Genomic DNA, 12192 nt, shown 5'->3' with positions numbered 1-12192 from the left:
CTCCTACCTTTGATATGAAATGATTGGATTGGTTTAAGCAGTTTCGCCTTGGATATACTGGGACGAATTCCCATCTGTGACACAAAGAGGAAGTCGATTGCTAGCTGATAATGTCCACATCTTGGTTAAATTGAAAGAGAAACTGAACGACTTTGACGCTAGCTCAGTAAGTTGCCAAATTAAGAAAACTACATCAAAGTTAGCCTTATGCAATAGTCAGCCAAATGTGCTTGTTGTAGTGCTAGCTAATACTGCAGGTTCAAATAATCAAATGTACTTTAATTTAAACAACAATTGCCTATCCCTCCCTCTACCTGGTTGATTACAGTTTACCTGTCGTATAATGTCAACTGTATCTGAAGAGCCAGTGAGCTCTATTGACAAATATAAGGTAAGTGGCCATCATAAAAACACCTACATGAGCCAGAATAGATTTCGAGCCTACGCTTTCTTACAGCGGCACTGGGTCTGACCGGCTTCTTGTTTAGATTGAAACCACAGAGCCAGCGCGAGAAATGGCTCGGAAAATGTACCTCAATCCAGGAATGAGAAATGCATTGTACTCTGAATTGGCCTATTATCCCAACTGTTACACCAAGAAGATTGAACGACTTCTAGTGTTTTAGAAGTCGTTCAATCTTATTTGTATAGCAGTTGGGACAATTCGGAGTACAACACATTTGTCTTCCCTGGAGTGAGGTATGTTTTCCTATCGTGCTGGCTCTGCGTTGTCGTCTAAACAGGAATCCTGTCAGTGCAGCTGTAAAGCAAGCGTATGGTCGGAATCTGGCTAGAAACCACCATATTTAGCTGGTAGGTAATGACGCCATATTGAATGGCATTTAAACAATGCCCATATTATTGTGTTTACAGTCCTACTTAGCAAGCTAACTACTTACCTGGAGCAAATGTAAAGGACCGAGGTTAGAAAACTCTTTGGTATAGCTATCTATATACTTGATGTCTGGTCCTGTGGTGTAATGCTACCCTCTCTTGGCCAGAATGCAGAAGGCGGCTGGAGGCTGCGTCATGTGAAGGGGGACCTGTTCTCCTGTCGTGAAGATGAGGTCCTGGCCCATTGTATCAGCGAGGACTGTCGCATGGGGGCTGGCATCGCTGTCAAATTCAAGAAACAATTTAGTGGAGTAGATGAGCTGAAGAAACAGAGTGAGTCCTGTGTATTCATGTTTGTTATTACATTTACATTTAAGTCATTTAGCAGACGCTCTTATCCAGAGCGACTTACAAATTGGTGCGTTCACCTTAAGACTTTTTTAAGACTTTGTTATTATGCACTCTGCATGCTATGGAAGTCTGTTGTGATGTGCCATTTTAAATTCTAAGTTCGCACTACAGATAGAAGTCATAGTATATATCATAAGCCAATGTCATTGATCAAGATCACTGTCTACTGTTTTTTTCTTCAGAGAAGGTGCCAGGGCAATGTGCTGTACTGAAAAGAAACAAGCGTTTTGTGTACTACCTGGTAAGATGCTTAGCGCTATATACCAACCAACTGAAACATATAAAGCCTTTTTTCATTTTGTGATCTTTTGTGGTGTGTCTCTCTTACAGATTACAAAAGAAAAATACAGCCACAAACCTACCTATGACAACCTACGGCAGAGCCTCGAGGACATGAAGTCTCATTGCTTACTAAATGGAGTAACTGGAATATCAATGCCTCGGTTTGTATAAATACATTCTACACAAAAAAATCACCATTATGTTGACATTTAATTAATTTGCATATGGTTGGTATGCTGACTCAGCTTCCATTTTTCCTATCCTTCTATTCTACAGCATCGGCTGTGGCCTTGATCGACTGAGTTGGGATAAAGTGGAGGAGATGCTTAAGCAGGTATTCCAGCCCACAGATATAAGTATCACTGTGTATACTCTCCCTGTAAAACCCACAGGGAAACAAAGTTTCCATTGATGTTTTCTGTAAACCAAAGTAAATCATGTTTCAGGGACATTTGTTATGGTTATATTCTCTATCGCCTTTTGTCATAGGCTCCAAGCCTGTGTTTTTCAACTCTTATGACAATGGGTTTTGTGTGAAATAAAACTCAGACCATATTGTGTTGATTGACACAGCGTGTATTTTTAATTGCCAAGTTTACTCAGCATACGGATATGCACCTGTGCAAAGTTTGCTGAAATGTTTACTTTCAAAAGTTAATAAATGAAATCACAAAATGTAGCACTTTACTTTAAGAATCATATCCTTTACTGCCTAATCTTTATTTTACCCCTGTGTGTGATGGTTCTCTGAAATTACAAGTGCATATTTTCATGTTAATTATGATCCTTTAGTAGAGCTATTCTCCACCAGATGGGGGCACCAATTATAGTTTTCTCCACATGGCTTCTGTGGTGTGATCTATACAGATTTGTCATATGCTGTAAATACCCTGTAATGTACAAGTACCTTACATGAGCATGACTTGTGAAAACTAGATTGTTATTTTGCAGTAATAAAATCAAATGTGTTGCATACATTTAGCTGAACCTGTGGTTCTTGTAATTATATATGTTTAGATTGACTGTCCAGTGTAAATGGTGTTACGTCATCTATCGATCACGTTCACCTTATGACTAAATGTATCAATATCACCCGTCATACCATACAGGAGGACAGATGATCTGAACAAATGCATTTAGTCATTCCTAATACCCATCTCTTCATCTACTGACTGGGGCTGTGCATCAGGCTTTGCTCATGAGTCACAAGCTTGAAGCTGCGGACTCTGAACGCTACCTTTTAATGTGATTCTAATGCTATGACCATCACAAAAGACATAGCGGGTTGCAGCTGCGGCAGATATGGCCACGGTATTGTATGATGTAATGTTGATCTTTAGTGTACCGTACTGTAAAAGCAGCTGAAAGACGATGCCGGCGCCAGATGTAAGGGAGGGTGGGGGAAGGGTATAGGGAATCTGACACCACAAAGTCAAACCCACAGAACCATTTTATGTTTAAGCCCTCCAGTACATCAAGCCCTCCTCTACAACATGAAACTTGAGTCGAATGCACACACAACCAGCCATCCTTTCGCTGGATTGCCTGTAGTTACATTACTTGAAAGGAATAGCATATTTTGCCATTTACAATGACTATAAACCAAAATATGTTTATGATAACGCGAGCGTACAATAGTTAGCTAGACCGTGTACAGTCTGACAGGTCTTCTAGTGAAAAGACAGAGCAGTAGTCTGCTGCGTGGCTTTGCCCCCACCTACTCCCCATGCCTTCTGGGGCACCTTCAATAATTCATGAGGGAAATGCATTTGTCACTGGGTACACTGCGGCTACCTTGATTCCTCTATTCCTGGCTGGATGTCTTTCGGGCATCACTGCATTTGAACCCCTCCTCCTCCCATCCCCCTAACACAGCGATTAGACTGTACTCTGAATCGAGCCCTGGGAAGTCTCCCTTTTATCTGGCCTGAACATCACTGTACTGCATAGGTCCATCACACACTGCAGAAATGCAGTGGTCGTCTTTGCTTGTGTCTCAAAAATCCTAACCATGGAAATACACTGAATCCTAGCTCGGCTTGCCTGTGTTTGTCCTATAGCAGCTCACTGATTTGCTACTTTCCTTAGTTCTCCCTCCTAACACTCACTCTGTTTCTCTCATGTCCATCTTCCCTTCCCTTCTTTTTTACGCTCTGTGTATGAATCTGTAGAGCTCGGCACTCTTGTCCACTTTAGAGAAATGAAGAGCTTGGGGGAGGGGTCCTGATGCACCGTGAAACTGCCCCCTCCCAATTAAAGCACATCGCTTATGTTATTGAAGAGCAGCTCAGCCAATGAGGTGGCGATACAGGCTGATACAGCATTAAAAAAAACAGCAGAACGAGTGAAGAAAAAACTGCTGTGTTTGTGTAGTTTTTATCCCTCCCCGGAGCTGATTGGTATTAATTTACTGTAGTAATCCATTAGGGTGTGTGTGGATGTGAGGCAAGAGTCCACAGTGTTCTAGAACTATGCACTAGTCCATTATTCTAACACTGGAAATAAGAGAAAGTAATTCTTGAAGGAATATTCATTCTCTTTTTTTCTATCTATCTCAGTGCCCTGAAGCTGCTAGAGACGTTTGCCCTGAGGAGGAAGAGACCCAGCACACAAGGTAAACTGCTTTTCACATCTGCTGGTGGGATGCTTTTGAAGTTGTTTTTTTTCCTGATATAATTATAATGCCATATTGGAGCTAATTAATTGATCATTCATTTAGAGATTTTTTTATTTTTAAATGTTTACATAATTGAGACTTGACAGGGAAGGAGAGAGAAGGCTTGAGCGGGACTCTGATACTCCAAGCCAAGTTACTCTCCGTGCACACGGTTGTCAAGTGCAGCAGTATCCCATTTCAGTCCATAGATAGTGGAGCTTCCCCAGACCCCAGCATCTTGCTGACATGGGACAGGGGGACTTAACATAACCATGCAGGTTTTGTGAATTCAGAGCAAACTTGAAGTTTCCTGGGACGAGGCATTAAAAAAAAGTTTTTGAAGTTTGACGTTGATGGTTCAAATGAGAGGTCAGGTGGACAGGTGCATCATTTCACGGTGAAACAAATGTACTGCATAATGATAATCCCAAAAGGGGTCGATGTGCGCACTCGTATGTGTGGACTCTCATTTTGTGTGCAGCTGTATGTGAATAAGGATATATAATGTAATATGATGTATGCATTTGGGTTGCTTAGATAACACATGCATTAGGAATGGTGTGTAGAGATTGATCTGTCTTAATTAGAAATGGTGTGTAGAGAACTTGATAGTTCACTAGGGCTCAGTCTGTGCTTGCAGCCCCAGTGAACTATCTCACAGAGAGGGTATGCAGGGCTGGAGGAATCTCCTTCCATGGAAAGAGGAGAGTTTTTCTCTCACCCCTCAGTGGTCACACAGTAGGAACCGCAGAGGAAAGTGAAGGCTAAGGGCATTTTAAAGATTTTATGAAGGGCTACTGGACAGATAACGCAATCTAACAGACAGATGGGGTATTTTCAATATAAAAATATATTTTCTTGCGACTTATTTGAGGTGTATTTACACTTTTCTATTTTGCTCATCGTGATGTCATTTGATGTGATTATGACCTTGACATTTTTCTGTTTGACTAATCTACAGCGGCCAGCAGTAGGCGCTGTTTCTTTCATCTGTAGCCTATCTAAAAGATTTGCGACGTGAATAAGATAGTACTGTAAAATGAGTGAAGATGATCTTTTAATGATTTTCTGTTTATTTTTAGGGGAAGTTCTGCTCTCCACAGTTGTAGGCTATTTACTCAGTCTGGAAACCAGGTTCAGTATTCGTTTGGGAGAGTAGTGTGAAGAATCTGTGTTTGTAAAGGATTTACAGACCATGTCCTCTTTCTGTCATTGAAAAGGATACTCCCACTCAGTAGGCAGGACAGGAGGAAAGCTAGGGAGGGTTGAGGACCCATCCTCTCCTGACCAGAGCTGCTGACCCTTAGATCCTTGCTCTGTCGTAGTCTGACCCAATCTCCCAGAGACACGATAGCAGCTTTGTGAGCATATCCACTATACCGTGGCAGTTGTGGACCAGAAAGGGAGAAGTACACTTTATTATTCATGTCTCTCTGCCTTTTGTGAGCATGGTGGCTCTTTCTCTGAGAGACTGCAAAGCTATTTTAGTGTGTCCCATCCTCAATATTTCAAACCAACGTTTTGTTTTACACTACACCACACACACTGTAGCACTGCCATCTAGTACCATAGTGATAGACGATGAGTAGTACTTTCCCAATTCTGTGAGCGACTTCAGCAACTATCACATCCGTTCCTGTGCTTGCAAGTGGCCACAATGAATCACACATTAAAACACAGTCAGAACAATCATATTCAAATGGAAACCATGCTGATTCTGGAGTAGGCCTACCACTGCGTAGCCTAGACTCATTGAGTTTAACATACATTTTTCAAAAATGACAACTATTCATAATAGGCTTAGATTTTGCATTCTGGAAAATGAGTAATTTATGAACTAATGTATATTTTTCAGATGAGGTAAATGATTATGCCAACACCACTTTAATGACCATTGACATCCATGGAATTATGGAAGACTGTTCCTCTTCACATTATCCTGGGGATGAGGTTGAGAGACTCCCAGCAGGGTAGAGACATCACGCCGAGGAAGACACTGAGATAGCACTGCTGAGAAAACCCAGCTGCTAATAGCAACGCTGCAGTGACACCCCTCACTGTGTCCAAGTATTAGCTGCTGTCCTCTATAAGACTGAAATTGTGAGAAGTTGAGAACCACTGAAGTCTGAAGGAGCCCAAAAAGTACTTATCTTGAATTAGCATAGCGGGATTTGAAACAGTGGATATCTCGCTGTTGGCTAAAATCATTTGAGTATTGTAATCAGGATAGAACAGCTAGTGGAAGGACTGGAATCAGTGTGGTCTTCAGTCAGAGGACGAATCACAGCAGCTGAAGGATGGAACCTGACTGTTGAATGAAATAGTATCGCACTTTACTATCCAATCACTCCTATGAAAGAGACAGATCATGAATAAGGTCATGAAATATCAGACATGTCCTGTGATATACAATGCATTCGGAAAGTATTCAGACCCCTTGACTTTTTCCACATTTTGCTATGTTACAGCCTTTTTCTGAAATTGATGGGGGAAAAACAATTTAATCCATCTTCACACAATACCCCATAATGGAAATCTTTGCACATCTATGAAACAATTTAAATAGAAATATCACATTTACATAAGTATTCTGACCCTTTACTCAGTACTTTGTTGAAGCACCTTTTGGCAGTGATTAGAGCCTTGAGTCTCCTTAGGTATGACGCTACAAGCTTGGCACACCTGTATTTGGGGAGTTTCTCCCATTCTTCTCTGCAGATCCTCTCAAGCTCTGTCAGGTTGGATGGGGAATGGTACCTGCACAGCTTTTTTCAGGTCTCTCTAGAGATGTTCGTTCGGGTTCAAGTCCGTGCTCTGGCTGGATCACTCAAGGACATTCAGAGACTTGTCCCGAAGCCACCCCTGCGTTGTCTTCCCCAGAGCTGTGCCTCGACACAATCCTGTCTCGGAGCTCTACGGACAATTCCTTCGACCTCATGGCTTAGTTTTTGCTCTGACATGCACTGTCAACTGTGGGACCTTATATAGACATATCATGTCCAATCAATTGAATTTACCACAGATGGACTCCAATCAAGTTGTAGAAACATCTCAAAGATGATCAATGGAAACAGGATGCACCTGAGCTGAATTTCAAGTCTCATTGCAAAGGGTCTGAATACTAATGTAATATTGTGTTTCTGTTTTTTATTTTTAATGCATTTACAAAAATGTCTAAAGCTGTTTTCGCTTCCGTCATTATGAGGTATTGTGTGTTGATTGATGACAGAATTTTTGGGGGGAATCCATTTTAGAATAAGGCTATAACGTAACAAAATGCGTAAAAAGGGAAGGGGTCTGAATACTTTCCGAATGCACTGTAACAAATGAGATTTTAATGTTTTCATTACCATCAGGTCATTGAAGGTAATGAGAAATAAGTCTCATTTAAAACATTTGAATTCCATTGTTTTGAATTGAGACATTACGTGTTCATTCTTTTAGAAGCTTTGGACTTTTGGGTTAATAGATCATTAGGTTCACCTCTGCAGGTATACAATCCATTGTACCCATTGAGTGAATAGCACCTCAGGAAGAGGCAGATCTGCAGAAGTGTCAGGAATCTTGTCATTGCTCATCCTCTCGGTGTGACACCCCCTGTCCCAGATAATGTGACACGTGGTGTTTAGTGCGCCCCTGTTACTGATGGCGAAGGCGATATAGCGGAGCCAACACTGCTGTCACCCTGACACCACAGTTAGCATAGTGCTTAGCTCCGCATGTCAGCCAATTCTGCACTGTGAGCATTCCACCAAACCAAACTACATTACATTAAAACAACTACAGAGACGAACTGAATGGACTGAAATGGAGCCAGAGCTTTATAATGAGAAAATATAAGGCTTTGAATGGATAAAATGATATGCAGAAGGGCACAATGAATATTCACAGAAGTTATCCAGCCCTTATGTATTGCTACCACTGAGAAAGAATACAGGAGACAGTAGAGGAAAATAGAGGACATATCAAATGATTAAGGTGAACATTCTCTCCTTGATGAAGTGTCACCCTGAAAAATACAGTTGCGTGCGGGAGGAGAGGAGAGAACAGTATAGTTGTTGCATTGCTAGCAACCAAGACCAGGGCACCTCATCACACACCCCGGGGAAATGTGTGCTCAAAGTGAGCATGAGGATAGAAAGTGAGTGATGGAGGAAAGACAGAAATAGAGGGGATTATTAGGATGAAAAGAAAAAAGATGGGAGAGGAAGGGGACGTGAAAGGAAAGTGAAAAGAGATGGAGAATAAGGGAGACAGATGATGAGAGGAAAGAGCGGAGCGGAAGTATATGAGGGAGAGAGAGAGCGAGTGGGTGTGCGGTACAAAGCTTGGAGCACTGCAGCACATTGCAGTGCCCAGCCCCCGCTGTGTTCTTGCCATCCGGTTCCATGCACTGAAAAGACCCCTGCAGCAGAGTGACATAGAGGGCTGCCTGCCTGCTGACGAACAGCACAGCAACCAAAAAAGCAGGAACACGATTGTTCTTTCCACTTGACCTGATATGTCTTTCTGTTATGCTGATTCTAGGGTACTTGAAGTGTGCTATAGAATGTTCAGAGCAAAGAGTTGAATGGACAATACAGGGCCATTCATCTCATGTTAAGGTTTTCCTGGATTATATAAACCTAGAAATACTGCACATTCATCTCATGTTAAGGCTTTCCTGGATTATATAAACCTAGAAATACTGCACATTCATCTCATGTTAAGGCTTTCCTGGATTATATAAACCTAGAAATACTGCACATTCATCTCATGTTAAGGCTTTCCTGGATTATATAAACCTAGAAATACTGCACATTCATCTCATGTTAAGGCTTTCCTGGATTATATAAACCTAGAAATACTGCACATTCATCTCATGTTAAGGCTTTCCTGGATTATATAAACCTAGAAATACTGCACATTCATCTCATGTTAAGGCTTTCCTGGATTATATAAACCTAGAAATACTGCACATTCATCTCATGTTAAGGCTTTCCTGGATTATATAAACCTAGAAATACTGCACATTCATTTCTGCCCAATTTGACCTGGTAGTCATGGGATTGTAATTTATTTCACTGTACAAGCATACTGTAACCATATCAGACCATGCCAAATGTGGCCAATAACCCCAATATGGTACATCATCGTTCTCCCACCTCCATGTTTCTCCCATTAGGAGCATTTGCACACATCACATGCTTTTGTCCCTGGGTAGGCTAGCCTAATGCCCTGGCAAATAAAGCCAGCTCCCTTATGGGACATGTTGAAATGACAACAATGGAAAGGCAAACACATGACCAGAAATCATTTGTGTTTGTCTCATAGCAGTCTGATGCGTTGTTGATGTGCTTTGTTCATTTGGCTTTTTAGTTCTGTTTACACCGAGCCCAGTGGTCAGCTTTCCATTCTAGACACTAATGCATTTTGAATCAAACAGGTTAAGCCTAACTATGGGATGCCTTGTCCAGAAAACTACTAGACACACGGTTGAGATACAGGACAGTGCTAATCTATCCTGGATTATATAAACCTAGAAATACTGCACATTCATCTCATGTTAAGGCTTTCCTGGATTATATAAACCTAGAAATACTGCACATTCATCTCATGTTAAGGCTTTCCTGGATTATATAAACCTAGAAATACTGCACATTCATCTCATGTTAAGGCTTTCCTGGATTATATAAACCTAGAAATACTGCACATTCATTTCTGCCCAATTTGACCTGGTAGTCATGGGATTGTAATTTATTTCACTGTACAAGCATACTGTAACCATATCAGACCATGCCAAATGTGGCCAATAACCCCAGTATGGTACATCATCGTTCTCCCACCTCCATGTTTCTCCCATTAGGAGCATTTGCACACATCACATGCTTTTGTCCCTGGGTAGGCTAGCCTAATGCCCTGGCAAATAAAGCCATCTCCCTTATGGGACATGTTGAAATGACAACAATGGAAAGGCAAACACATGACCAGAAATCATTTGTGTTTGTCTCATAGCAGTCTGATGCGTTGTTGATGTGCTTTGTTCATTTGGCTTTTTAGTTTTGTTTACACCGAGCCCAGTGGTCAGCTTTCCATTCTAGACACTAATGCATTTTGAATCAAACAGGTTAAGCCTAACTATGGGATGCCTTGTCCAGAAAACTACTAGACACACGGTTGAGATACAGGACAGTGCTAATCTAGGAAATTGAAGATCCAAGTTATTTCTGCTTCCTCAAACAGTTATGTTTCCATCCCACTGTCTGCCTTTGGGGCAGTGGCTGAGGCATGAGAGGCTTATCTGCTGTATTTGATCTTAGTTACTATCATGTTGATCTAATGCTGAAGTAGCTGTTTGACTGTGTGTTTGGTGTTGTTTAGATGTATTAGTTCCCCTGAGGGGTTTGATGTTCAATCAGTGTTCCTCTATTTGAAGCGGGCTTGAGTCTGCTATGCCCAGCTGGGTGAGTGTTTGGACTCTGAAGTTTGTTTCCCCACAGCACACCATGCTAAACTTCTCCTTTCAGCCGATTGTTTACCTGTTACCTCAGATTCACACTGAGTGTACAAATCATTAGGAACACCTTCCAAATATTGAGTTGCACCCCCTATTGGCCTCAGAACAGACTCAATTCGTCATGGCATGGACACTGCAAGGTGTCAAAAGTGTTCCACAGGGATACTGGCCCATGTTGGCTCCAAAGCTTCCCACAGTTGTGTCCAGTTGGCTGGTGTCCTTTGGGTGGTGGACCATACTTGATACACACGGGAAACTGTTGAGCATGAAAATCCAGCCGTGTTGCAGTTCTTGACACACTCAAACCGGTGCGCCTGGCACCTACTACCATACCCCGTTCAAAGGCACTTAAATATTTTGTCTTGCCCGTTCACCGTCTGAATGGCACACATACACAATCCACGTCTCAATTGTCTCAAGGCTTAAAAATCCTTCTTTAACCTGTCTTCTCCCCTTCATCTACAAGTAACATCAATAAGGGATCATAGCTTTCACCTGGATTCACCTGGTCAGTCTATGTCATGGAAAGAGAAGGTGTTCCTAATATTTTGTACACTCAGTGTTCATTTTAAAGAGCAAACAAGCAGGGCTGAACACATCCTAGGTTGGACATTTGTTTCTGGAAAAGTCTACCCTGTGCTGGAAATGAATGATTTAACTTGGTGAAGTAGTGTAGTTTGTATAACACTTGTTTCATCTCCTGTATATCAAAGGCCTTTCTTTTAATAGAGTGGACTCTCCCCAGTCAGTCCACAAATACATTGGGCAGCAAAGAATTAGAATAGAGGGTTCTCTTGGTCCAATTATGTTTGGGCTAACCATGTGTGTAATTGCTGCTTTTCTAATCTTTGTGTGTTTAGAGCAGGGATGCACAAATTTGATGGGGGTGGCTCTGAACTCATCATGGGGGGGGCAGTGGCTCGCGGGTCTGCGTACCCACATCCATACATATAGTCAGAGCCCTTTTGGGGCCCTAACCAACATTTTGAAAATGTTTAGACGTTGTAAATTGATCCTCCATCCGACAAAAGGGCTGCATGCCGCTAGTTGCCAATCCATGGTTTTTAGAGCATCCGCTACAATAAATTCACATGTCTATGACAACACATAACATTAATATGATAAATGCCATGATGCCAGTATCAGAAATGTTCTTATAGCCTGACAAATGAGTGATCGAGATAGCATCAATCTTAGCATGAGTCTTACATGGCATGTCTTGCTACCCGCACAATGGCGCTTAGAGCAAGCACTGTGATGTGTGTGTTGTGTGTCATCAGTGAGTGTGTGTTGGCATTCTTGCACCGAAGAATGTCCCAGCCTTGGTCACGACGCAAGGAAAAATTCAAGAAAGAAAAAAGAGAGATAGCGAGATAGAGACAGAGGCAAACAGAGAGAATGAGAGTGTGTGTGATAAAGCAAGAGAGTGACAGAGTGGGAGATAGAAAGGGAGAGACGAGAGGATGTAGTTTAATGTAGTTGCGGTGTGTAGGGGAGAATGGGGGTGGGGGTG

At 41.9% G+C, this 12192-nt stretch overlaps 1 protein-coding gene across 1 annotated transcript; it reads left to right on the top strand.

The window, feature by feature from the left end:
* The first annotated feature begins 63 nt into the window (after positions 1-63).
* LOC115101655 (ADP-ribose glycohydrolase OARD1-like) lies at positions 64-2504 on the top strand. The gene is made up of 6 exons (XM_029621116.2): positions 64-166; positions 329-391; positions 1002-1167; positions 1428-1486; positions 1576-1688; positions 1804-2504. The coding sequence occupies exons 2-6, from the start codon at positions 344-346 to the stop codon at positions 1937-1939; spliced, it is 522 nt and encodes a 173-aa protein (XP_029476976.1). The 5' UTR covers positions 64-166; positions 329-343; the 3' UTR covers positions 1940-2504.
* The last annotated feature ends 9688 nt before the right edge of the window (positions 2505-12192 follow it).

The sequence above is a fragment of the Oncorhynchus nerka genome, linkage group LG20 (assembly GCF_034236695.1).
Source record: "Oncorhynchus nerka isolate Pitt River linkage group LG20, Oner_Uvic_2.0, whole genome shotgun sequence".
Lineage (NCBI taxonomy): Eukaryota > Metazoa > Chordata > Actinopteri > Salmoniformes > Salmonidae > Oncorhynchus > Oncorhynchus nerka.
The sequence above is the reverse complement of the archived record's forward strand: the minus strand, read 5'-3'. Positions and strand labels throughout refer to the sequence as shown.